At 39.6% G+C, this 23,663-nt stretch overlaps 1 protein-coding gene across 6 annotated transcripts in view; it reads left to right on the top strand.

The window, feature by feature from the left end:
• Window positions 1-23,663, top strand: part of RBMS1 (RNA binding motif single stranded interacting protein 1) — a 228,911-nt gene that overhangs the window by 183,829 nt on the left and 21,419 nt on the right. For all 6 annotated transcript variants that reach the window (XM_055397889.2, XM_055397887.2, XM_055397892.2 and 3 more), the window contains exons 3-6: window positions 2,620-2,678; window positions 7,539-7,630; window positions 16,589-16,746; window positions 18,677-18,756. In XM_055397889.2, the coding sequence (XP_055253864.1) occupies window positions 2,620-2,678; window positions 7,539-7,630; window positions 16,589-16,746; window positions 18,677-18,756 (389 nt within the window). The remainder of the gene's footprint in view (window positions 1-2,619; window positions 2,679-7,538; window positions 7,631-16,588; window positions 16,747-18,676; window positions 18,757-23,663) is intronic.

Genomic DNA, 23,663 nt, shown 5'->3' with positions numbered 1-23,663 from the left:
ATTGAAGTCATACCAGTTTTCTTCCCTGCTGTTGGAAAGGGCTGAGGTAGGGATGCCGTCTAAAAGCGGTTTCAGCTAAAACGTGTGCAAAGGAGAGAGTTCTGATAAATATCAAGCGTGTCAATAACTTTGGTAGATAAATGGTTGCTAAAAAGTGGTCTTTAAATCACTTACTTTTTTCTAGTTTGCAGATTTTTTTGAAAAAAAAAAAACATTGTAAGCTTAATGACCTTCTGTTAAGGTTGTTGCAGATACTCAGACTCTTTACAGGGAATTGAAGGTGTTTATGCAGCCTTATGCCTCTTGGATGTATTTGTCATTTAAACCGTAAATTATCTTTACTTTATGCTCAGTTAGTAATCATTTCATTACATGATTACACAGAGTGAAATTAACTGAGGGAGAGTGGTGGCCCGAACTCTTTGTTTCTTCTAGATAAGTATCTTTCAGCTTGTTCAAATGCATAAAATAGAAACCTGCAACATGGAAAATGTTTTAAAGTACTGCACAGATACTTCCATTCCCTAAAACTTTTAAGTCTTTTTAGACCTCAGCAGCAATCACAGGAAAATAATATTAGAGAAAATGTGAAAATTTTTAAAGTCAGTTCAGTTCAGTCGCTTAGTCGTGTCCAACTCTGCAACCCCATGAATCACAGCATGCCAGGCCTCCCTGTCCATCACCAACTCCCGGAGTTCACTCAAATCACCTCCATCGAGTCGGTGATGCCATCCAGCCATCTCATTCTCTGTCGTCCCCTTCTCCTCCCACCCCAATCCCTCCCAGCATCAGAGTCTTTTCCAGTGAGTCAACTCTTTGCATGAGGTGACCAAAGTATTGGAGTTTCAGCTTCAGCATCAGTCCTTCCAATGAACACCCAGAACTGATCTCCTCTAGAATGGACTGGTTGGATCTCCTTGCAGTCCAAGGGACTCTCAAGAGTCTTCTCCAACACCACAGTTCAAAAGCATCAATTCTTCAGCACTCAGCTTTCTTCACAGTCCAACTCTCAAATCCATACATGACCACTGGAAAAACCATAGCCTTGACTAGACGGACCTTGGTTGGCAAAGTAATGTCTCTGCTTTTTAATATGCTATCTAGGTTGGTCATAACTTTCCTTCCAAGGAGTAAATATATTTTAAAGTAAATATATAGAAAATTTAAATTTGGGGATTTGCCGTGTATAAATGTAGAAATAGTCTCAGATACCTGAAGTATGTTAGATGCATTTCCCATAGACCCAGTAATTTTTAAGAACTATTTTTCAAAGGTCTTCTCTGTTTTTTGAAGACAAACATAGATAGCAGTGCTTTGTATTGTAGTCTGGTCACTGTGAAAGGATATAGGGTAGTAAATATATTAAACTCTCTTGCCTCTTTGTTTTCTTTTTTTTTTTTTTATTTTAAATTATTTTTCTATACCAGGTCTTAGTTGAGACATGCAGGGTCTAGTTCCCTGACCAGGGTTTGAACCAGGGCCTCCTGCTTTGGGAGCTCAGAGTCTTAGGCACTGGACCATCAGGGGAGTCCCCCCTTGTTTCCATAGCAGTGCACTCAGTTTTAACATTGTAAATTATTTCCCTTCTTTCCCCAGCTTCTGTTGTACATGAAGGAATTTGAACACATTTTTCATACAAACCCTCATAAATTGATGCTTGATTCCTAGTTCATTGATTTTTGTTTTTTATTGCCTATTTCTTGCACACACATGCCCAAACATACATTAGTGAATACACTGTGTAACTATTATTATGGCATTAAAAGAGGTCTTTAAAATATATTTATAAACAATCACCAAAATCTTAGATAAAAAGACCTGTTTTAAATATTACGTTTAAAATACTTACATATCCCATCAAGCGTGTTAAAGATACATATTCCAGCACACCCTTCTGTAATGATCTAGAGCCACCCAGAATCACCTGCAAAAGCAAAAGGAATAAAGTGATTCAGGGAGCTTCCTTTCCTCGATTAGTTCATAAAGGCTATCTGCATCGTAGTTCTTTCCCTTACCAATTCTGTAGCCTTGCCTTTGGCTTTGTATTTGACCGCAGACATAGTGTTACTATAGGGCTTCCCTTGTAGCTCAGTCGGTAAGAATCTGCCTGCAGTGTAGAAGACCCAAATTCGATCCCTGGGTTGGGGAGATCCCCTGGAGAAGGAAATGGCAACCCACTCCAGTATCCTTGCCTGGAAAAGCTAATGAATAGAGGAGCCTGGTGGGCTGCAGTCCATTGGGGTCGCAAAGAGTCGGGCACGACTGAGCGACTCCCTCACACACACACACACACACACAGTGTTACTGGAAGAAACTGCTTTTTGTAGAGAGACTCTTTTTCCTAAAGCTCACATTCCCTTTCTTTGGTCCCAAGATCACCAGGTAAGTGCCTGATTTCTCAAAGCTAAGTATCAAACTATAATCCAAAGAGCCAAATGAGAGGTCTAGCCATTCCTCCTTTTTAGTTTAGCTTGAGTTTTGAATTCTCATTTCCTGTCCCCTAGTAAAGAACATTTTATACGTTAAAGTTTGCAGAGGTTTGATAAGTGTGTGCGTTCTCTGGACTTAGATATTAATAAAGTTTCCTCAGTTATAACCTTTTTTTTTTTCTTTTTTTAGATATGGGAAGATCGTTTCCACAAAGGCAATTTTGGATAAGACAACAAACAAATGCAAAGGTATGTTTCCTTGTCTGATGATCTACTAAATCAGAGCTTTAGGAAGAAAAGTGGAATTTTAAACCTGATCTTTGATTTCAAAACTACCTCCATTTATTAAAACCTAAATCTTCTATGTCGGCCAGTTTCTATCTTGCACAGTGTCAGCATATTGCTTACGCTGGTCCCTGGTTCGTTTTGGCTGGAAACCCAACAGCAGCTAGCCGCTTGCCAGAATCCCAGATTTGACGCTAGCAGAGTTAACATGCAAAATACTGGCTGGCATTTATCCCCTGCTTTTTAAGGGGGAGTAGAGTTAGAAAATAGCTTTTCTTTCCTGAGCCTGAGGAGATTAGAGCTGCTTACTGAAGACCATTGGACTGTACTAAAGAACTGAAAAGATTACATATTGTGCAAATTGGCTCTATTAATTAGAATAGAGTAGTTTTAAGCAGTACTTAATTACATGTTTCAATACTCCCAATTGTTCTCTGCTGAATGCCTGTTGACAATATTGGCAGCAGGGAGGGGAGAACCATTTTCACTGACCAAATTGTAATAGGGAAGGGAGGTCATACGCCCTTTTGAAATATGCTGCTGCATTAATTTGATGCACTGACCTTCAGTTTTCCGTGTAATTAGGATGAGCTCATCCAGCTCCATGAGCTGGAAGAGGAGGCATCTACAGTAGGCAGCACTGATGCTTTGTGGCTCTGACTTTTAATGATCCAGCATCTTAACAATAGGCATGTGATTTCTAGGAAAAGGGAAGAATGGAGTCAGCTGACTTTGAGTCTAACAACTGACCCCATGAATTGAAATAAGGTTGACAGGAATAGGCAGAGAAGGCAAATCTCCTCATTAATTAGACCCCAGTTTTCCAAGTAGGGGTGACGGTTGTGACTTAGCACAGTCTGAACAAAGCAAAGAACGTCAATGAAGCCTATGGTACGGTAGGGCCTCGCCTTAGAAGCCAGCCGTTTCCTTTAATCTAAACTTGAAGTGATTCATTGTACTCCTGTCTCTTCTTCAAAGCTCCTGAGTTTAAAGGAGCTATTGTGGCAAATATCTGAGCCCATGTTTAATCAGCATGGCACATTCAAGCAGTTTTGCCGTAGGACCCTGAATAGAGCAGAGCTTTATGCAGAGTGATACTCAATTAATATTTTAAGTGAATTAAACTGAAGAGAGTCTAATTGTAGACTGAAATGTTTACCCAGTTACTGGGTTAATCTTGTTTAACATATTTTAAAATGATTTGGATGAGCCGGGACACAGGAAAAAATCTTTTGGTTTTATCACCAAGAGATGGACTCAAATGCAGGTATAAACCAGGAAGCTGATCTCAGCATTTGTTTCAAACCAAGAGAGAAATCACAGTAGACAATAGTTTTACAGCCTTACCTGCCTTTCTTCCTCCTGACCCCACCCAATTCCCTCTCCCTCAAAAAAGAAGTCTTCACATAGGTCAGTGTGTTAAAAAGCAGAGCTGCCCTAGTTAAGTGAGAGAGAGGACCCAGCGGCCTCCCTGAGTGAATTCTCTATTACACCTCTGCACTGGACCCTGCTGTTTTATTCTCCAACAAGACCCTATTGCCAAGAAACCAAAAGTCCACAAAATGCTTAGCGTGATCTAGAAATGCTGTTAGTGGAAAAAAAAAAATACTAAATCTAACATCTTATAATAATATAAACCCATGATATTTGACAAGAGTCCAAAGATTAGTGGGGAGATTTGTGGGACTTCTAAATAAGTATAAATCACAACTAGTTTTCGATACATGTCTCCTGGAGAATTTCTCCTAAATTGAGTCGTAGGAGAGACTGGCTTGTATGTGGGGGCAGTGATAGAAACCTTATAAGGTTTTTTTGTGTCTCACAGGCCTCTCAGAAAGGAATAACGATAGATATCTGGGGTGTGGATGAGTGAGGAGAGAGAGGAAGCAGGAATGGATTTATAAAATTCTGAAGGGGCAATGAAAGAGCTCCTGAAAAAAAGTAATTTTGGGATGAGTGAGAAAAAAAACAGCATAGCTCACTGTAAAGACTGATAACATGTTAGTAAGCATGTTATAGATAACTTGAGACGGTGGGTGGGTGGGTGAATCTAGGTAATGCTTAAGGAATTATTAGTACAAACTAAAAGTGTACTGTGTACTAATTTTCAGAGATTGAACCAGTCAAAGCATTTCATACCTGACAATTAGAGGCCTTGAGGTCATAGTACATTTTTTGGTCACAAAACGTATTTGGGGGCCTTTCTCCAGAAGACAAAATTAAGCTGAAGGAAACATTGCTCTGAATAACGTGTTGCTTTAGTTATTAAATTTAAAAATTCATTATTCAGTTGCTCTCCTACATTTCAACTTTTGCCAGTTTTTAGCCAACAAAAGGTGTTTAAATGCTTTTCAGATCTAGCGTACATGGCAGTTCAGGACCAAGAAAAACTTAAAAAGGATCGATTGTGCTCAGTGTTTACAGAGTTGCATGTAAGACCAGAAAACACAAACGCATGCAAAATGGGTGAGGATAAATCAGACCAAAGGAAAAATAGGGGTAAGAGCAGGAAGCTTCCTATTACTCCAGAAATGGCCCTGTATTTCCTGGTTGCCAGACCAAAAGTAACATACCTCCTCCCATGATTCAGTAATCTCAGCGTAGAAGAAAACCCAAGAAGCAGAAATGCAGTAACTATGCCTGGTCCCAAGACCTGGAAGAATCCTCCTGGGGTTCCAGTGAGAGGATGCTGTGTTATTTAGTGACTCCCACCTTCAAAAATATCTGTATACATGTTTAAATAATGAAACCCCAGAGAATCCGTAAGACCCATTTATATACTCTTATATTTACTTGAAAGTATTCTAACAGGGAAAGTGAAGGAGTACATGGTTGCATGCATAAGCATGTTATATTTGTTTTAAGCAAATATTTATGAAACAGCTATGTAGTAGCATTGGGCAAGGCCAGAAAAGAATGTAAACAATTAGCTAAAATGCAGCCATTATGGATTTTTCCTAATAAGGAAATAATAGATAAAATAATACTAACAGTACTTGAGTAGAAACTTTAACTACAGTAACATCAAACTTGGAAACTTCATCTTACTGTAATTTATTGACAACAGTAAAATTAAAGAAGGACTTTTAAACATCCATCAGAAGTTACATCATTTCAATGTAGTTGGGTGTTTGTTTATGACCTGCTTAAGTTCTGCTTCATAATAAAATATGTGTGAGCGGGAGAGAGTATATGTGTGCCTGCATGCATCTTCATAGTGGGTTGCATATTAGCGTTAACAACAGATTTCTGAAAAAAAAATATGAAATATATTTAACCTAATTTCTAACCTGGCTGTTGAGGAGCATTCTCTGTTTTTACCTGGGTCAGCCGCCTCTTTTCCTTTCCAACCTGGGTATTTCTCTACTCACTGTCAAAATCAAATTAAGCCTTATTCCATCACAATTCCAAGTAACAGAAGCTGCTATTTGTTTTAGCTTTGACACTCCTCTCTCTAAAATACCTATTTCTGTAATTCATAGTCTAGTTCACTAATTTTTTACCAGGCCAGTATCTTTGTTACTGATACTGCACACTCTTTGAACTGCTTCTGAAGTTTCTGTTTTGTCATGTTGATGTGTATATTTTGACCCTAGTTCCTTCCTGTCTAAATTACTGTAGCTTTATAATATCGATAAATAAATGATAGGCCTGGCCCCTCTTCTGTGTAACTTCCAGACAAGACTTTCCTTTTTCAAAATATTCTTAATCATTTAACATTAATTTGATAATCAGTTTGACTCCCAAGTAGATCTCTGTTGATATTTTTGCCTGGAACCCTGATCATTTCACTGATGTGCTTTTAAATACAGTTGAACCTTTTCTTAATGATTTAAGGCTTATCACAGTGGCAAATTAGTGATTGCCTGATTTAGTACAGTGATGCTTATGGGATTGGTGAGGTTCATGGAACTGTTGGCATGTGCTCTGTAACACCTGCCCTTTGTATTATTTTCCTCTTTTATTGGTTGCTGTTCGTTTTCACTAGGTACCATCCATATGATTTTGTAGCAGCCCTGCCCTCAACCTGACCCCTCTTTCCTCTGATTTCCTGCTTTTGATTTGTTATAGCCAGGGAAAATAGGTGACCAGCTTGTTTGAAAAGCTATGGATAAGTAAACTTTGAACCAGGGCCTCTCTTAGGAAGTTGCTTATTTGTTTATTATGTTTTGTTTTTAGACTTTAAGCCAGGAACACTAAAACAACTATTTTGGGTTTCTGGAGCCATTTCCCCACTGCCCTTTATTTATTTTGTGAGCTGTATTTTAGATAAATAAGTAATATTTTTAAACGAGATCTAATATGTAGATTATTTTATATTTGGAGTATCCAATGGTTGTACTGAATTTATTTCCAAAAATGCAGTTTATGGAATAAACAAATATTTGTAAACTCTGTAGGATAGCTCAAACTTTCTTACCAAATTATTAAAAGTGCTACTTTTTTCCTTAAGTTGATTCCACCACCACCACCTGCCCCACTTTATTTTAATCTTGATTGGTAACTTGGATGTCTTCCTCCCCAGTCCCCTGCCTCACCCCAACAAGTGCAGACACTTGAGAAAAAGATCTGGAATAGGAAATAAACTGGCTTCTCTTTTTTTCCTTTTTTTTTTTAAACTTTGAAGGGAAACTTACCTAGCCCAGATAGGTGGGACAGACAGCCTGGGGAGGATGTTGCAGTACAGCTATAAAGCTTGGGACTGTCAGAACGTCAGGGCTTTCGTTTCTGTTGCCTGCCTCAGAGACTAAATGGAGTCATCCTTTCCCTCTTTACATAATCATAAAATAATGGCTTAAACACTAATTGTGTTTTGCATTTCAGGTTATGGTTTTGTTGACTTTGACAGCCCTGCAGCAGCTCAGAAGGCTGTGTCCGCCCTGAAGGCAAGTGGGGTTCAAGCTCAAATGGCAAAGGTGAGTTGAGAGCTGGTACTCATTCCTCCAGTCTCTGGCTTTGGTTCTGAATCTGGGCACATGGCTTTTCCCATCACCATGCAAGTTCCCCTTCCATCCCAGCGAGTCACAGTTACCTGGGGACATTTGCCCCTTGCCTTCACATCCTCAGTAGTAGCTATTTTGCCAAAGACAGTTGCTCATAATTGTATGTGTGAAAAAGAATTTTACAACTGTATAAAATTTTACATAGCAGATTATATAACCCCATAAAGTAAATGGAGAAATAGCATCAGATTTTCTCAGGTAATTGGGTACTTGTGGACTAAAGCTCTGTACTTTATTTTTTTTAATAATTTTAAAATTTCAATATTTAAGGAATTAACATATTTTAGAAATACTTCAGAATGTCATGTTCTGAAAGAATAATATACTTTATCACGTACGTAGGCTTGTACAAATATACTAGTATTTGTAATGCAGTGTCAGCTACAGATAATATTTCCTCTGTATAAAAGAGACATTTTTAGACATTGATTATTAATGAAATTGATAATTCTACAGTTTCAATGAACTCATCATAGAAGTGATGTTTGTGCTCCAGGTTTTATTGCCTGTATGTAAACTTGGGTTTTATCATACCTAGTGCACTTACTCTTTTCAAAAGATCAGTACTTTTATATTATCCAGTTTCTTGAAGTACAGAGTAATTTTGTGCTGTCCTCTGCATCTTCTGAAGAGTAGCTTGTGACCTTTCCCTGAGGAGCACTCACATTTCCATAAGGGAAGGAGATTTATGAAAGTTAAAGAACCCTGGTTGAAATAAGTTACCTGCTAAGCCCTTAAAGCTGTTGAAGGACAAATATGCAGCTACCAGAATAGCGATTTCCCTTGACTGAAAGAATCAACGTGAATACAGATTTCAGGAGTTGATGAAAGGGGCTTCCCTAGTCGCTCAGATGATAAAGAATCTGCCGGCAATGTGGGAGACCCAGGTTCAATCCCTGAGTCAGGAAGATCCCCTGGAGAAGGGAGTGGCTACTCACTCCAGTATTCTTGGCTGGGAAATCCCATGGACAGAGGAACCTGGTGGGCTACGGTCCATGGGGTCACAAAGAGTTGGACACAGCTGAGTGACTAACACTTTCACTTTTATCACCTTTCTAAAGTTATCCTTGACTTTTAATATTTTTAGACCTTTGGGGTAAGATAAAGCCCAGAGTAAGAAGCTAAAATAAACTGTGAATACTAAGGATACATCTTCTCTAGAGTGAGGGCACCCTGATTTTTAGATTATTTGGCCATAATAAAGAGCACCTTCTTGTGGTGGTGTTGAAAGACAGTGATTATGAGGCTTTAGTATGTTTAACTGTGAATATGCAATACTTGTGTATGGTTTACAGAATGTTTGATATGTCTCTGTAAACCGTGGGTAGCCATATGTTTTCTAAGCAGGACTTTGAAGGCACGATCAGAAAAGAACTGTACTTTTCCCTCTGTTCTGTCCATTTCCTCTACTCTCTGAAGCTCCTGTTTCTTCCTCTCATGGATAAAATCTAGGGCAGATCCCATGACTTTTCTGGCAACTCTCATTATTTTGAAAAGTCCCTTCAGTTGCTTCTTTCATTTCAGGCCTTTTTGGTTAATTTTTTTCTTTAGAGTGTCCCTTGATTTTTCTCATATCCGATCTTCAGGGAATATAATTGTCTTTAAATAGATTTTCAGTCATTCCTTTATGTATTTATACCAACCTCAATACAATATTTTAAACAGGATGTTTAAGGGGGAAGTCTCAAGTTATATTCCAAATATGGTTAATAAAATCTCAGAATTGTGTAAAGGTTTTGAAAACTCAGTTCTGAGAGTCAGCAAAAGGGATGTGCATCTTGGATGTTGCTGGTGCTAAGAGAAATCACAGCTTACAAAGCAGTTGTCTGCTGAAAACCACACATTGATAATTTGGTGATCAAGAGGTGATATTTTGTAAGTTTACATCCCAATAAGACAATCTTTTACTTGTTTCCAAACACACACATACACACACACAGATTTGTAAGACATGTGTTTAGTGACATTTTAGGAAATTGGAGGTTGTGATTAATGATAATGCATTATGCTTTTTTTCTTATTTGAAATAATGTGAAATATTATTAATACATCCCAGTATGACCATCTATTATTATGTGTCTACAAACACACACAGATGTGTAACACATGGTTAACATTTTGATGCTGAATGTCTGATTTTTCAACAACACATTTCCAACGCTAAGTGTGTGATGCCCATAATTGAGATGTCCAGTACTGTTTATTTGACAAAATTTTGTGTACCATATGATACTAAAACTTCAGCCTTCCCCCCAGCTCTGGTCTGCTCTAACTAGTAAGCTTGTCCTGGGATGGGAACGTGGTTGGTTCTTTCCTATTTTCCAAATGTGTGTTTTTCCCACTCTTCCATAGCTAGCTGTGGTTTCTTACCCTCCCAGGTTGGAACAGTGGTGAAGGATGGGAAAGCTTCTTGACCTGACAATTATGTGATGTGGTGTTGATTTCTCTGGGCACACAGAAAACTGATGCTTTCCCTAGCAGAATGCTCTGCTCTCTCCCCTGTGGTTCCTTTACCCTAGAGAAGACGTGTCCTCAGCTCCGGAGAATCTAAGGGTCAGCCTTCAGTCCTTTTCTTCTTGGACCTTCTTGTCCTTCAGGACAGCCTTCCTGGGTGGATCTAACACAACCCTGCGCCAACTCCGTCTTGTGTGGCCCACATTGATCTGTCTGCCAGCTGTCTGTGGAAAACTAGTTACCTCCCAATCACACTTATAGGCCCTTTCAGTCAGCCTTTTGCCTTTTAGATTCCTCAGGCTTAAGCCAGACATTGATCCATTGTATCCACCAAGCTCCAGAGGACACAGGCCAGGCCTCATGAGGGGTCTCTTGAAGCCCTTCTTGCTTGGCTGGTGGTAGGCGTGGGAGGGAGGGTGCAGGAAGAAGCCTAGTTGGTAGCAGCATGGAACACATCATAGAACACATCGGTGGTTCTCTCCACATGCGTGTTCATTCCCAGCCTCCTCAGTCTCTCCCAGGCAGACAGGAGGTGGGTGGTCAGCTGAGCATCCAAAACCAGGCTTCAGCCAGTTCCTATGCAGACTCTGTTTAGGAGGTCTGGTTTCTTGCTCTGGCATGTGGGTGTGCCTGACACCCGTTTTTTGGTATGTTTTTTTTGGTGACTTCTGCTGAAACGAAGTTAGAAAGAGGCCTATTTTAACAATCTACTAGGGCTAATGCAGAGGCCTTATTTAGAGAGACCTCATGAGCACGAACCTAGGCATCTTTTCAGTACCAGTGATATGAGTAGCATAGTATATTAACTGTATGCTGTTTGAAGAAGTTTTTACAATGCATTTAGTCAGAACCAGAGTAGATATGGATTGGCACTGTATGTCTCGTGTCAACAGTGCACTTTGAATGCCAGCTTTCCCATGGACTGATAATGAGCACTGTTCAAAGACCTCCTTAGGCAGCTTGGGACTGTAAATTGGCTACGAAAAATGATCCCTTCCTCCATCATCTGCAGGGAATGAACAATGCAGGAGTTCAGACACACTGGCAGTGTGCCAACATCCTGCACATCGTGAATTTCTCCAGGTCTCTATAGAATGACTGAGTTTCCTGGACCTGATTTCTTTTTTTATTATATCATTAAAGTTACAAAAGGTATTTTAAATGGTAGAGGGACCATTGTTCTATGCCATGGAACCATGGATGTGAGTATGGGGAGTTGACTTGGCCCTTTTATGCTGTCTGAATACAGGATTATCTGACTTGTGCCTTTTTTTGGAGACAAGTTGTAAAGTTTAAGCCTGGCTCCTATGTTTGGGTAATAAGAGACCTGTCACTGTCCACTTCCTCTAATTAATCTGGATACTATAAAGTTTTTGAAAATTCACATTGCCACATTAAAGCCTTGCCCTTTTGCATAATCAAAAAAATTCCGGGACATTCTAGTAGGTGAGGGGGAATATAATATTGTTTGACATTTTGGCTACCTGAGTTGAAAAAGGCCACAAATATTCAAAACTGAATTATAAAACTACAAATGGAGAGCCTTGGGCAACAGTGATTGTTTCTTACTCATGTTTTCATTTCAGCGCCTTGCCTGGTACTTGGCATATGGTAGATAGTAAATGTTTGTTTTGTTGATGATCAGAGAAGCCAATTAAGCACGAGAAAAACTTCCCAGCTTGAGCAGATATGGAGCAATAAGAATGGACCATTTAAAAATTATATCTATTGAGCTCTGTCCATTGAGTACCCTGATGAAATTTACCAAAAGGTTTTCCAAAAGGCTGAAGGTCATTCCCATTTATGTTACACCGGGCATTTGTTTCAAATGTGTGCATTTTTCAAAATAAAAGACTCAGAATCTATGAAAAGAAAAAAGAAACCGCAGATAACGAGCTAAAAAGGTTTGAAACTCAAATCAACATTGGTTAATAGAGTGATTTCTGTGGGCCTTTCAGCAGTACCTCTTCCGACCTGCTGGGGGTCAGCACATCATTCCATGTTATTTGCCTAGTAGTGTGCTTGCAATTTTTTTCAGTAAATAGGCAGTCAAAGGAGCAGGAATTTAATCGCCCTTCCACTCAGAGGTCTACCATGCTTCAAGCAGTTTGCATTCACATGCCCGTAAGCAGCTATCTGCTGGTTGGTGAACCTATTCAGTACAAGAGAAAACAGATGTCTGGTCTTCCTGCCAAGTCCCTTTCTTGCATTTTAGGAACCATTCCACACGCACAGGGAGGTTTTTGTTAATTTCTTTCAGATGATGACTGAGTGCTTTACACCACGTGGGACCTCTGAGCCCTACTTTTCTACTCAAGTGAACATTAGTAGCCATTTATCCCTCTCATGGCCAATGTGGGATCTAGTTTTCTACTTGTTAGAGAAGGCATTGAACCCTTTCCACGCCTTGGGATATAAAGAGGCCTATTGGCCGCATTTTTATGTCTGACCACCCATAATTTACAGAGTAATTGTTTTTTCAGACATAGCATTGCATGTCATAAAACAGAGTTATGGTTGTCCCTGATTTAAAGGCGCAATATTGCCCTTATTCAAGAACCACTCCCCTTACTACAAGTACTGTATGTTCTATTTACTATGAATGTATCATGATTAGAACACAGGGACCCTTTTTTGGTGATTAGATATTTTTGTGGCCATTGCTGCCAGGTTGGAGTTGCTTCTCAGTTTTGTTTTTTTTTTATTTTTTTACACTGTATGCAGAAGTTGACTGTTTGAAAAGAAAGATAAATAACATTAGCCCTGGAGGTCATTCCAATGAAAAGAGCTAATTGACTGACCTTTTGTTATTGAAAACAAATGCATTAAAATCATAGGAAATACCTACCTATATTTAGTCTATCGTATCTACCTGTCATAGAGTGGGTTGGGAGCTCAATTTCTGGATTCTGATTTAGCGCTTTTAATTATTTTTTTCTTCATTGGTAAACTTTCAAATTGAATCAGCATTTTAAAGAATAATATTTTAATAATTTAATATTTATATTTAATAATTAATAATCAATATTTTAATAATAGCAAGCAAAACACAGATTTAGAAAGCACTTAGTTACCTTACATTGTTAGTTCTTTTGAAAATACTTCACAGGTGACAAATTCTATGAACATTTTTAAATACTCTTAAATGTTCATCATTTAGATTTTAATAATTGTAATCCAAAAGGAAAGCTCACAATATTTATGATACATGTTTCTTGCATAACATTTCTGATGCCATATCTTTGTCCCAGGAGTGTTTTAATGCTCCTTAATTAGGGAGTTCCCAGCTTCTTCTGAATCTGACTAAGCATGATTCAGAAACCTTTCTAATAAGATAGGTTTGATCACATCACTCCCTTGCGTCTCCCTCAGGAAGCTCCCCTCTTTTTAGGGAGTGGCTTTCTAGCTGTGGTCCCCCTTCCTATTCCTCCTCCTCACCCACCAGAATACCTGAAATTACAGGATAAATACGGCTTATCTCCCTGGAGTGTCATTATGACTCCAAAGTATTAGGTCAGAAATATTGTTTCTATATTGAAACAAATTCAGATAATTAGGGAGTAGATTGCAACATTCACATGCCTTTTTTTTTTTTTCTCCCAGATAAAGCACAAGACTTCAAGGAAATTGTGCAACCTTATCAAGGCTCCTTTCTCCATTGCCCACACACTTGCAAGAGACAGTCATTCTCTTTGCTGCTGCACTCCTTAAGTGGAAAAGTTTAAGCAGTGATGACTGACAAAAAAGTCAAACTCCTTGGATAGCTTTTTACAGTCTGGTTTTCAGCCTCATGCCTTATGCGTGTTTCTCAACGTCATGCCCTCTGAAAAGTATTCCCTACTAAAGACAAGCTCCCCTGTGTGTCCTCCCATTGTGATCTGAACACATCTCCATTACAGCATTCATTTCGTGCGTTTCTGTCTCCCCAGCTCCAACTGTAAACTGTTGGAAGACGGGACTGGGGTCATAATTTTCATGTAAGAGGGTCTGTGATGTACAGGATCCACTGTAAATGTTGTTGGACTGTGTTAGGCTACAGGGCCCCTCAGTACACATCTTCAGAAAGAAAGGATCCCATCTATGTTTGCCAACTAAGGACCAGACTTCCACAGGAACAAATACGGTTTTGTACACTCAAGGAAAGCTTCAGGGACTTAGGAGATTAGAGCTGACATGCGGTAGCTAATTGAGAAGCTGTGCAAATAAGTGGGTGGAAATTGAGGTAGTGAGTGAAGTGGAAATAAGGAATGGAGATTTTACCTCTTAGCCTACTTCAGAAGAATTGAAAAATTTGATACCTAAGAACATATTGTTTTCCCCCTTATTTTGAAGCCTTTTATCTATTGTTATGCATTTATTAAATCACTTTGCAATTTTTATATGTTAAAGATGCACTTTATGTAATTGCCAATGGGAGCTTTTGCTCTGCGTAAGGTAATCAGTGGTACCACACTGACTTTAATTTCAGCTAGAAGCAAGGGTAGTAGCCGTTTTTATTTAGTCTGTCAAGGGTTACGGAGATTAAGTTTTTGGCTTACTATTGAACATTTGAAAATTTTTTTATTTTTTCTTCATTGGACCCAACTGCACCTGACACATCTCGGAGAAGCTGGGAGCTTCTGCTCCATTCCTCTGGGACTGGGGGTTACATGCTGCCTTCTGTCAGAACCGGGAAGTCACAGAGAGTACGTTCTGCCCGTAGTTTCTCAGAATGTGGTAACTTTAATTCTTGGAACTACCAGGGTGTTTTACCCTTCTCTGGGATACCAGATTACTGTTTTAAGTCTTACAACTTAGGTATAGCGTGAAAGGTCAGTATTCATTTTTACTTGCAGATTATCTAAAAGGAGAAGTTTTATTTCGTGTTTAATTAATGCTGGAATAACATTTGAAAGTAGAGACTTTGTACAAACCCAAACATTTGTATACTTCACATATATTTTTAAAGTACTGTACATTTTGAAAATCTAAAATATGATGAGTGCATTTTTCTGGTGCCTAAGACTGAAGCATCAATTAATGACTTCGCGAATAGTGCTTGTTGGGCTTCCCAGGTGGCTCAGTGGGTAAAGAACCTGCCTGCAGTGCAGGAGCATGCCAGAGGTATGGGTTCAATTCCTGGGTTGGGAAGATCCCCTGGAGGAGGGCACAACAACCCACTTTAATGTTGGACAGAGGAACCTGGCGGGCTGCAGTCCATAGGTCACAGAGTCAGACACATCTGAAGCGACTGAGCACAGCACAATAGTGCTTGTTACAATCATAAACTTGTATAGTTCATATGTAAAGATACAGTTGGTTAATAATATCAAAGGAAAGCCTATTTGAAAGTTAAGACCATCCTAATCTCACAATTGCCATGGTAAATTTTTATTTGCTCAGAAAATATTCCAGTTGTCATGTAAGGTTATTTCCTCATGATTTAACACCAAACTCTTAGCAAATCAAGATACTTGCTGTGAGGACCCCATGAACTGTATAAAAAGGCAAAATTATACGTAGCAGTTACTGATTCTCAGAAAACTCAGTTCTTTGATTTTAGCTGCTTTTACTTCCGCATTGGAAGGATGAGTGGGAAATGGTCTAATTGTTGCTTCTTAGACTTTCATATGCATTTGTACTTCATGAAGATCTTGTTAAAATGCAGTTTTCTGATAACATCAGTCTGGGATGGGACCTGGGATCCTACATTTCTAGTAAATTTGCGGGTAATTCCATCACAGCCGGCTCCTGGATCACTCTTTGAATAGCAAAATTTCCCAGAATGCCCTACCCCCTTCTACACTTGAGTTTAAATTTATCCAGATTCTAAAATTTGCCATGCCTCTAGTCTATCATTTTGTATGACTTTGTAGGTTTTTTTGTTTTGGTTAGCTTAAGAGCCCTCTATTTTCCTTTGGTGATCACAGATCAAGGTAGTAAGGACTCCACCACAGAGCAAAAAAAGGGAATTTGGGCACACCACCACTGAATTTTGGATGACTTGGTCCAGAATCCATCATGTGTCTCTGGATCGAATTATTAGCAGTAACCACCATCTGTGCAATAGTGTGCCCAAAATGGGCTCCTAAATATAGTAATGGAGGCAAGGTTAGTTATTTTGCAGAACACTGCAAACAGCTGAGACTTGTACTTCCATGAGGGCATCCTGTCCAACTTAGCAGTGCCTGCCAGCACTTCCAGTTCCAAACTTGCCAAGAATGGTTTGCTGGTATTGTGACTGACCTGCACAGATTGTCCAAGCTTCAGACACTGTTGTTGAGTGTCCAGGGTGACTCGGGTGTTCTGTAGCAAGTGGTCTCACTTGCTAGTACTTTAAAAGGACCTGAACTCAGAGAGTGGCTAAGTAAAAGTGTGCTCGTGTAAATATCTCACCTTCTATTAGAAATTAACAGATAATTCTCTGTTCTGTTTTAGCAACAGGAACAAGATCCTACCAACTTGTATATTTCTAATTTGCCACTGTCCATGGATGAGCAAGAACTTGAAAATATGCTGAAACCATTTGGACAAGTGATTTCTACAAGGATACTACGCGATTCCAGTGGGACAAGTCGTGGTGTTGGCTTTGCTAGGTAAGCATGCTGCCCTACCTTCATGTCAACAATAGCTCTGCTCCATTTCCTGGAGAATAAAAACTGAGCAAGAAGAGAGAATTTAAGCCAGGGTTATAGGAGCCAGTTGTACCATGAAATTAAATTATGCACAAAAAATAATTTGCATCTCCCCCAGCTCTTTGGACACTCACTGGGATTCTTGAACCTGAGGACCCTAAATATTTGGAGACTCAGGGTAAGGAAATATCATGAGCAATAGTTTTGCAACTGTGTTTCCCTAGTATTTTGACTAATTAGATCATGTTGCCTAAACTGCTTAAAAAAATAATCTCAGGCTCCTAAATTTCATAAATAAATTGGTATTTTTGTCTCATTGGGTAGAACTTTGGTTCATCATCAATAAAATCAGTAAATTACATTTTTTAATGATATATTTCACACACTGAGAAGAGTATAGCAGACACCGAACCACCAGTTGTTACACACATTATAACACTTTACAGTTTTTGCTTCAAATTATTTTTTAAGAAGTAAAATGTTGCACATATCTAAAGCATCCTCATCTTACTTTTATCCCTTCCTCCTCAGAAAGGGTACTTCAGTGCAGTGGTTAGTTTGCTTCCCTGGATTTTGACATAATTCAAATCTGAAAGCCCACATACAAAAACTGATTTTACAGTACTTAGCAACCTATTAATTCTGTGCAGTAACCAACAGTGTATACATGTTTTAAAGTATTGACTTTGATTTGGGGGGAAATTGCTGACTTTTTACTTTCCTATGCGTTATCCCATTTGATGACAATCGCATCTACCACAGGCCTGTGAGATCAACAAAGCAAGCATTGTTCACACTTTCACATATAACAATAATTGAGTTAAAGAAAGGACACTGTCACAGGGTTGCCAAGCAGTGAAGCAAGGTCTGGTACTTGGTTCTTCTGGCTTTCAACCCATTGCTCTTTCTGTTAGACCAGATGATTTTATAATAAGACTAAAATATTCTACAAGTAGAAAGTCACCAAGGCCAGAACCCATTGTTCACTTCATGGGTTAAGAGGATCAGGTGAAACAGTGAAAGGCCCAGCACCATCTGAAAATTGTCCCTCTGAGGGTGTTCTTCTGAAAGCAGATCAAGGACTTTGGTTTCTATATCCAACGATGGAACCTAGTTAAATTCTAATGCTTTTCAATTACCACTATTACCACCCATTAAAATCAAAGTGCAACTATTCTGGGTAGTCCAGGAGTGCAGTGCATTTTGAGCAGATTATTCAGTGTTTCCTCCATTAAAGAAAAATAAATCAAAATTATTTAATTCCCCTGAAATGTTTCTGTAGATGTAGAATAAGTTGTTAGGCTCCATCCTTTAATTCTTCCTCTAAATTCAAGAAGGCAAAGAAGGAACATAGTTGACTTCACTAATTTTAAACCTGAAGCTAAGGTGAAAAACTTGTAAGACACATCCTCTGTTCAACCCCAATTCATTTCATGACTTTTGAGTCTGTCGTTTGTGAATAAATAAAAGGAAGGACCATCTCTTAAATGAGCAGTCCCCTAGCAACACTAAATACACTAGTAGTTTAAACTGGTATTTTTATTTTTGATTCAGTATCATAACTCATAAAGCTATTGTGTATTGATTATAATTTCAACAAGTAGAAAAAAATTAAACATTTTGTATGCTTGATTAAAGGTATAATTTCTTTCTTTTATGATTCTGAAGGTATCTGGTTATCAAGTTTTCATTTTACCGTGGAAGCACACAAACAACACTTAAAGACAGAATAAACACACTTTTTCTTTTTTTTCACTTTTTCTTATCACTCACATTTTTGTTAGGTTTCATTTGTATCAAATAAACCTGTAAGACTGTATTCATGTGCACAGAACAAAATGAAAATTAAGATATCTTTGATTATTTATGTCTTATTTTTATGTATAAATAGGATGGAATCAACAGAAAAGTGTGAAGCTGTTATTGGTCATTTTAATGGAAAATTCATTAAGACACCACCCGGAGTTTCTGGTATGTTGTTTGTCTAAAATTATATTAATAGTCTTTTCTGTTATTTATAATTTTAGGATGTGGTGACTCTTATATTAAGAACAAAAACTCCTCATTTAGCTCTCTAAAATTTATTTGTTTAGATCTACAAAAAGATTTCAAAATTCATTTCTCCCAGCTGTTTAAATGTGAATGGAAGCATAGAGTCACAGATGTAGAAAGCAAACTCATGGTTACTAGGGAGGAAAGTGAGTGGTAAGGGGAGGGATAAATTGGGAGATTGAGACTGACAAATACACACTACTATACCGTATATTGGGGGCGGGAGGAGAAGGGGATGACAGAGAATGAGATGGCTGGATGGCATCACCGACTCGATGGACATGAGTTTGAGTGAACTCCGGGAGTTGGTGATGGACAGGGAGGCCTGGCGTGCTGTGATTCATGGGGTCGCGGAGAGTTGGACACGACTGAGTGACTGAACTGAACTGAATACCATATATAAAATAGATGACTAACAGGAACCTGGACTTCCCTGGTGGCTCAGCAGTAAAGAATCTGCCTGCAGTGCAGGAGACCTGCAAGAGACATGGTTTCGATCCCTGGGTCAGGAAGATCCCCTGGAGAAAGAAATGGCAACCCCGTATTCATGCCTGGGAAATCTCAAGGACAGAGGAGCCTGGTGGGCTATAGTTCATGGGGTGGCAAAAGAATAGAACACACCTGAAAAACAACAGCAAATAAGAACCTACAGTATAGCACAGGGAAATCTACTCAGTTCTCCGTAATGGTCTGTATGGGGAAAAGACTCTTAAAGAATGGATATGTGTATATGTATAACTGATACCCTTTGCTGCTGTAAGCAGAAACTAACACAACATAGTAAATCACTATACCCTAATGAATATTTTTTAATTCAAAAAATAAAATGAATATGTATGTATAAAATGAAAATATATATAAATGGAAGCAGATGTACTGGTAAGGAGCTGTGTGACTTGCAGGGGATTGGAAACCTCTCCTTCCTGGATGCTAATGGCATCCTCTAACACACCTTATCATTCAGTAAATATTCTGTCATTCAGTCATATCCATTGAGGACAATGGTACTTTCTACTCCAGCTCCTGCCTTTGTTCTAGATGATTTCAACATGTGTTAGCCCTCCCTGCTTTTAGTGCGTGGACTCAGCTACTATGGCCCCTCCATCCACTCTTCTGTAGCCTCCTCCAGCCCTTGCTCTGACCTGTGTTGTCTTGACTGAGAACAGTGCACCTCAGTAGATTTCATTCCAGCATCACCCCTCCTCTGACTCCCACTAAAGCTGCTCTGAAATACAGTGGGCTCCAGCCTGACCAGACCCTCAGCATCACTGGTCCTCACTCAGCCTCTCACCCTTACCGAAACTGCAGTTCTTCATAGTTTTCACCAGTTTGCACAGCCCTCTCCCTAAACTACTCCCACACTGCAGTCCTAAGGAGATGGCTTCACTTCCATTCCATTTAACTTGGCTGTTCCCTTCTCACCCCTCAAGATTCTGGTCAAGGCCTGCCTCCCCACTTCAACAGCTTTCTCTGCTCCCATCGGGTTACCGTCTGCATAGCTCCCTGAGGACACCCACCTGTAGCGCAGCATTTAATTTAACAGGTTTACACATGTCAGTGCACTAAACTGAGCTCCTTGAAGTCAGAGCCTGTTTTCTCATCTTTCAGTTTTCATACCTGAAAACTGGCTCAGTACTTGAACCTTCAGTTCAGTTCAGTTCAGTTCAGTCACTCAGTCGTGTCCGACTCTTTGTGACCCCATGAATCACAGCACGCCAGGCCTCCCTGTCCATCACCAACTCCCGGAGTTCAAACTCATGTCCATTGAGTTGGTGATGCCATCCAGCTATCTCATTCTCTGTCGTCCCCTTCTCCTCCTGCCCCCAATCCCTCCCAGCATCAGAGTCTTTTCCAGTGAGTCAACTCTTTGCATGAGGTGGCCAAAGTATTGGCGTTTCAGCTTTAGCATCAGTCCTTCCAGTGAACACCCAGGACTGATCTCCTTTAGAATGGACTGGTTGGATCTCCTTGCAGTCCAAGGGACTTTCAAGAGTCTTCTTCAGCACCACAGTTCAAAAGCATCAATTCTTTGGCAATCAGCTTTCTTCACAGTCCAACTCTCACATCCATACATGACCACCAGAAAGACCATAGCCTTGACTAGATGGACCTTTGTTGGCAAAGTAATGTCTCTGCTTTTTAATATGCTATCTAGGTTGGTCATAACTTTCCTTCCAAGGAGTAAGCGTCTTTTAATTTCATGGCTGCAATCAGCATCCGCAGTGATTTTGGAGCCCAAAAAAATAAAGTCTGACACTGTTTCCACTGTTTCCCCATCTGTTTGCCATGAAGTGATGGGACCAGATGCCGTGATCTTAGTTTTCTGAATGTTGAGCTTCAAGACAACTTTTTCACTCTCCTCTTTCACTTTCATCAAGAGGCTTTTTAGTTCCTCTTCACTTTCTGGATTTATTCTCCTGTAGCTCTGAGGCTCCATCTTTAACTGGATGGCTGATGATTATGGTTAGTGATCCACTTTAGTTTCGGTATCCGGGTGAGTCCACTTCATAGAGAACTTACTTACAAGTATATGTGATACCATGAACTAATTGCATCCTTTAAATCCTTTAACACTGAAACCTGATAGGATACAGTTTGCATGGCTGTATGTGAGCTTGAACTGCCTACTGACATGAGTTTGAAGCAAGACCTGGTAGTACATTCTTTCAAGGAACTCAGCTTTGTGAAAAAGCTTCCTTTTTTGTTTTCCTTAGGCAGTTTTCTTTCGAGTTGAAATTAAAGAAAACAAGAAGGGATTGTTTTTACCCTTCAACTAAGTAAAGACAAGGGAAAGATTTCGTACGTGGGAGCCTTCTGTCAACCTTGCCCTGCAGGCCTTGCAAGGCCCTGCACACAGCTGCCCCTGTGTTCTCCTCACTGCCCCCGGGTCCTACTCCCTCCCCTTGCCGTCCTCTGCATAGTCAGGACCCCAGAGAATTACATGAGTCCCTTCGAAGGGCAGCTCATCCACACACCTATGACCTCCTTACTTTGTCAGCTTGTTCTTGAATGCAACAGGGGATTTCAAGAAGGAAAAACACCACAGCACCCTTTTATTTTGATGTTGTACCAGCCTAAGATAAGATCTGAATAGATCTTAGCATGTCACGAATTGAGGTTGGCCAGTTTCCTTTTTTCTCCAAAGGACTTCATGGTTGTGTCATTTAACTGTTTCCTTTGAAGTAGATTCGAAGATTGTTGGTCACACCCATTCTAGGAAAAAAAAAAAGACCTGATTTCCAAACCACACATAAATGATTGTAGGATTCTCTGTACCTTTGCAGCTAATAATGAATAGTTTCTTCCAAGTAGCACTGAGGATCAGAGTGGGTGTAAGAACCAGATCAGTTCTTTCTCCAAGAGGAGCATCCCCTAGGGAGGACAGCTGTGCGGGCAAGCCATTCTCTTTATTCAAACGAGGACTTAACTTTATGCCATTTTCTGATGTGTGATGATCTCTCCTGTGTTTCAGTATTGGTTCCCGACTAGACTACAAGTTCTTTAGTGGTGAGGGCTGTGTTTTATATTTTAATTTTGCTGTAGGCACCAAAAACCTGTGCATCACCCTGTACCATCAGAGATTTACCAAAGGGTTTTTTCAAGAGCATTTTTCATATGGGGTGCTTATCACAAGATTCGTGGCTGGCTATTTTGATGGCCTTTTGGGATAGATTTTGCCTATAAGAGGTTGAGCTGCTTTTTTGGCAGGAGTTTGAAATGTACAGTGCAGGTTGGGAAGCCCACTGTTCAATGAACAGCCTTTCCCAAAAACAAGTCTCCAGTGGACTGGAGAACCCACACCAGAATTGAAACCATTTTCAACATCTCTGGATTGTTTTCTGTCCATGTAAATACAAGAATTATCTTTGACTAACAGTCTGTTTATTAATGCCTCTCTCTCCCCTCCAATTTCCTAACTGACTGCTTTGTCACATGGGTTTCTTCATGGAGTGCATATGATTACTTTCAGTAGAACCAGATGAAAAAGAAAAAATATTGTCAGACAAGGGTAAATTGAATGGGCCTCCACTTTCATGTTTAAATAATGTAGGCTTATTGCTAGGCAGACATAACATTTCATAAATACAGTCAGAGGATGGTTTATTTAATGATGCAAGTTGTTTAGCTGGCATAAGCAGAATTATCCAGGATGGTTTCTGTCAGAGTACTCCGATTCTTGCATGACTGGTGATTTGCATGTGACATTGGAACCAAGTATTGAAAAGAAACACACATTAGACATAGTCCCCCAAAGACACTTTTTGAAAATTAGCAAACTGAGCAGTTAACTGACTGTGTGACACTAGAAAGAAAGTTTCTAGATGGCAAAGCAGGAGGAGCTCAGCTATGTCATTTCTCCAGTACCACCCATCCGTCTGCCAGCACTGTCTTCATGCCAGGGTGTTGTAGCTCGGTCCCCTATGTGGGGCCTGGTAATGCATGTTTAGAGCTCCATAAAAATCCACTTAACCACATCACAACGTTTTATTCAGTCTTCTTTCTGAAGCTGCTTTTTAAAAAATCTTGTGCTTTTGTGTCTGATATTACCATATTTTCACAAAGGCTTTATCTTAGGGCAGATTCTTCAAGAATGCATTACAGTTTATGTTGAAAAAGAATTTTCTGAAAATGCCTTTCCTTCTGTCCTTCTCCCCACTCAGGCTCTCACTTTTCTCTGAAAATGCTGAAGCGTTTTCTTTTGTTTGGATTTACCTTGGTTTTGAGTGCTAGCTGGTTTGCACTTGGTCACATTTACTTGAAAGGACCATGAGCGTAAAAGAACTTCTTTGTGAGACAGTGACTTCTTTGTGAGACAATCTCGGTGA

The sequence above is a fragment of the Moschus berezovskii genome, chromosome 2 (assembly GCF_049115385.1).
Source record: "Moschus berezovskii isolate FMDL1 chromosome 2, NW_MosBer_1.0, whole genome shotgun sequence".
NCBI classification, from domain to species: domain Eukaryota; kingdom Metazoa; phylum Chordata; class Mammalia; order Artiodactyla; family Moschidae; genus Moschus; species Moschus berezovskii.
Note: the sequence above shows the minus strand (reverse complement) of the source record. Positions and strands in the feature narration are given on the sequence as shown.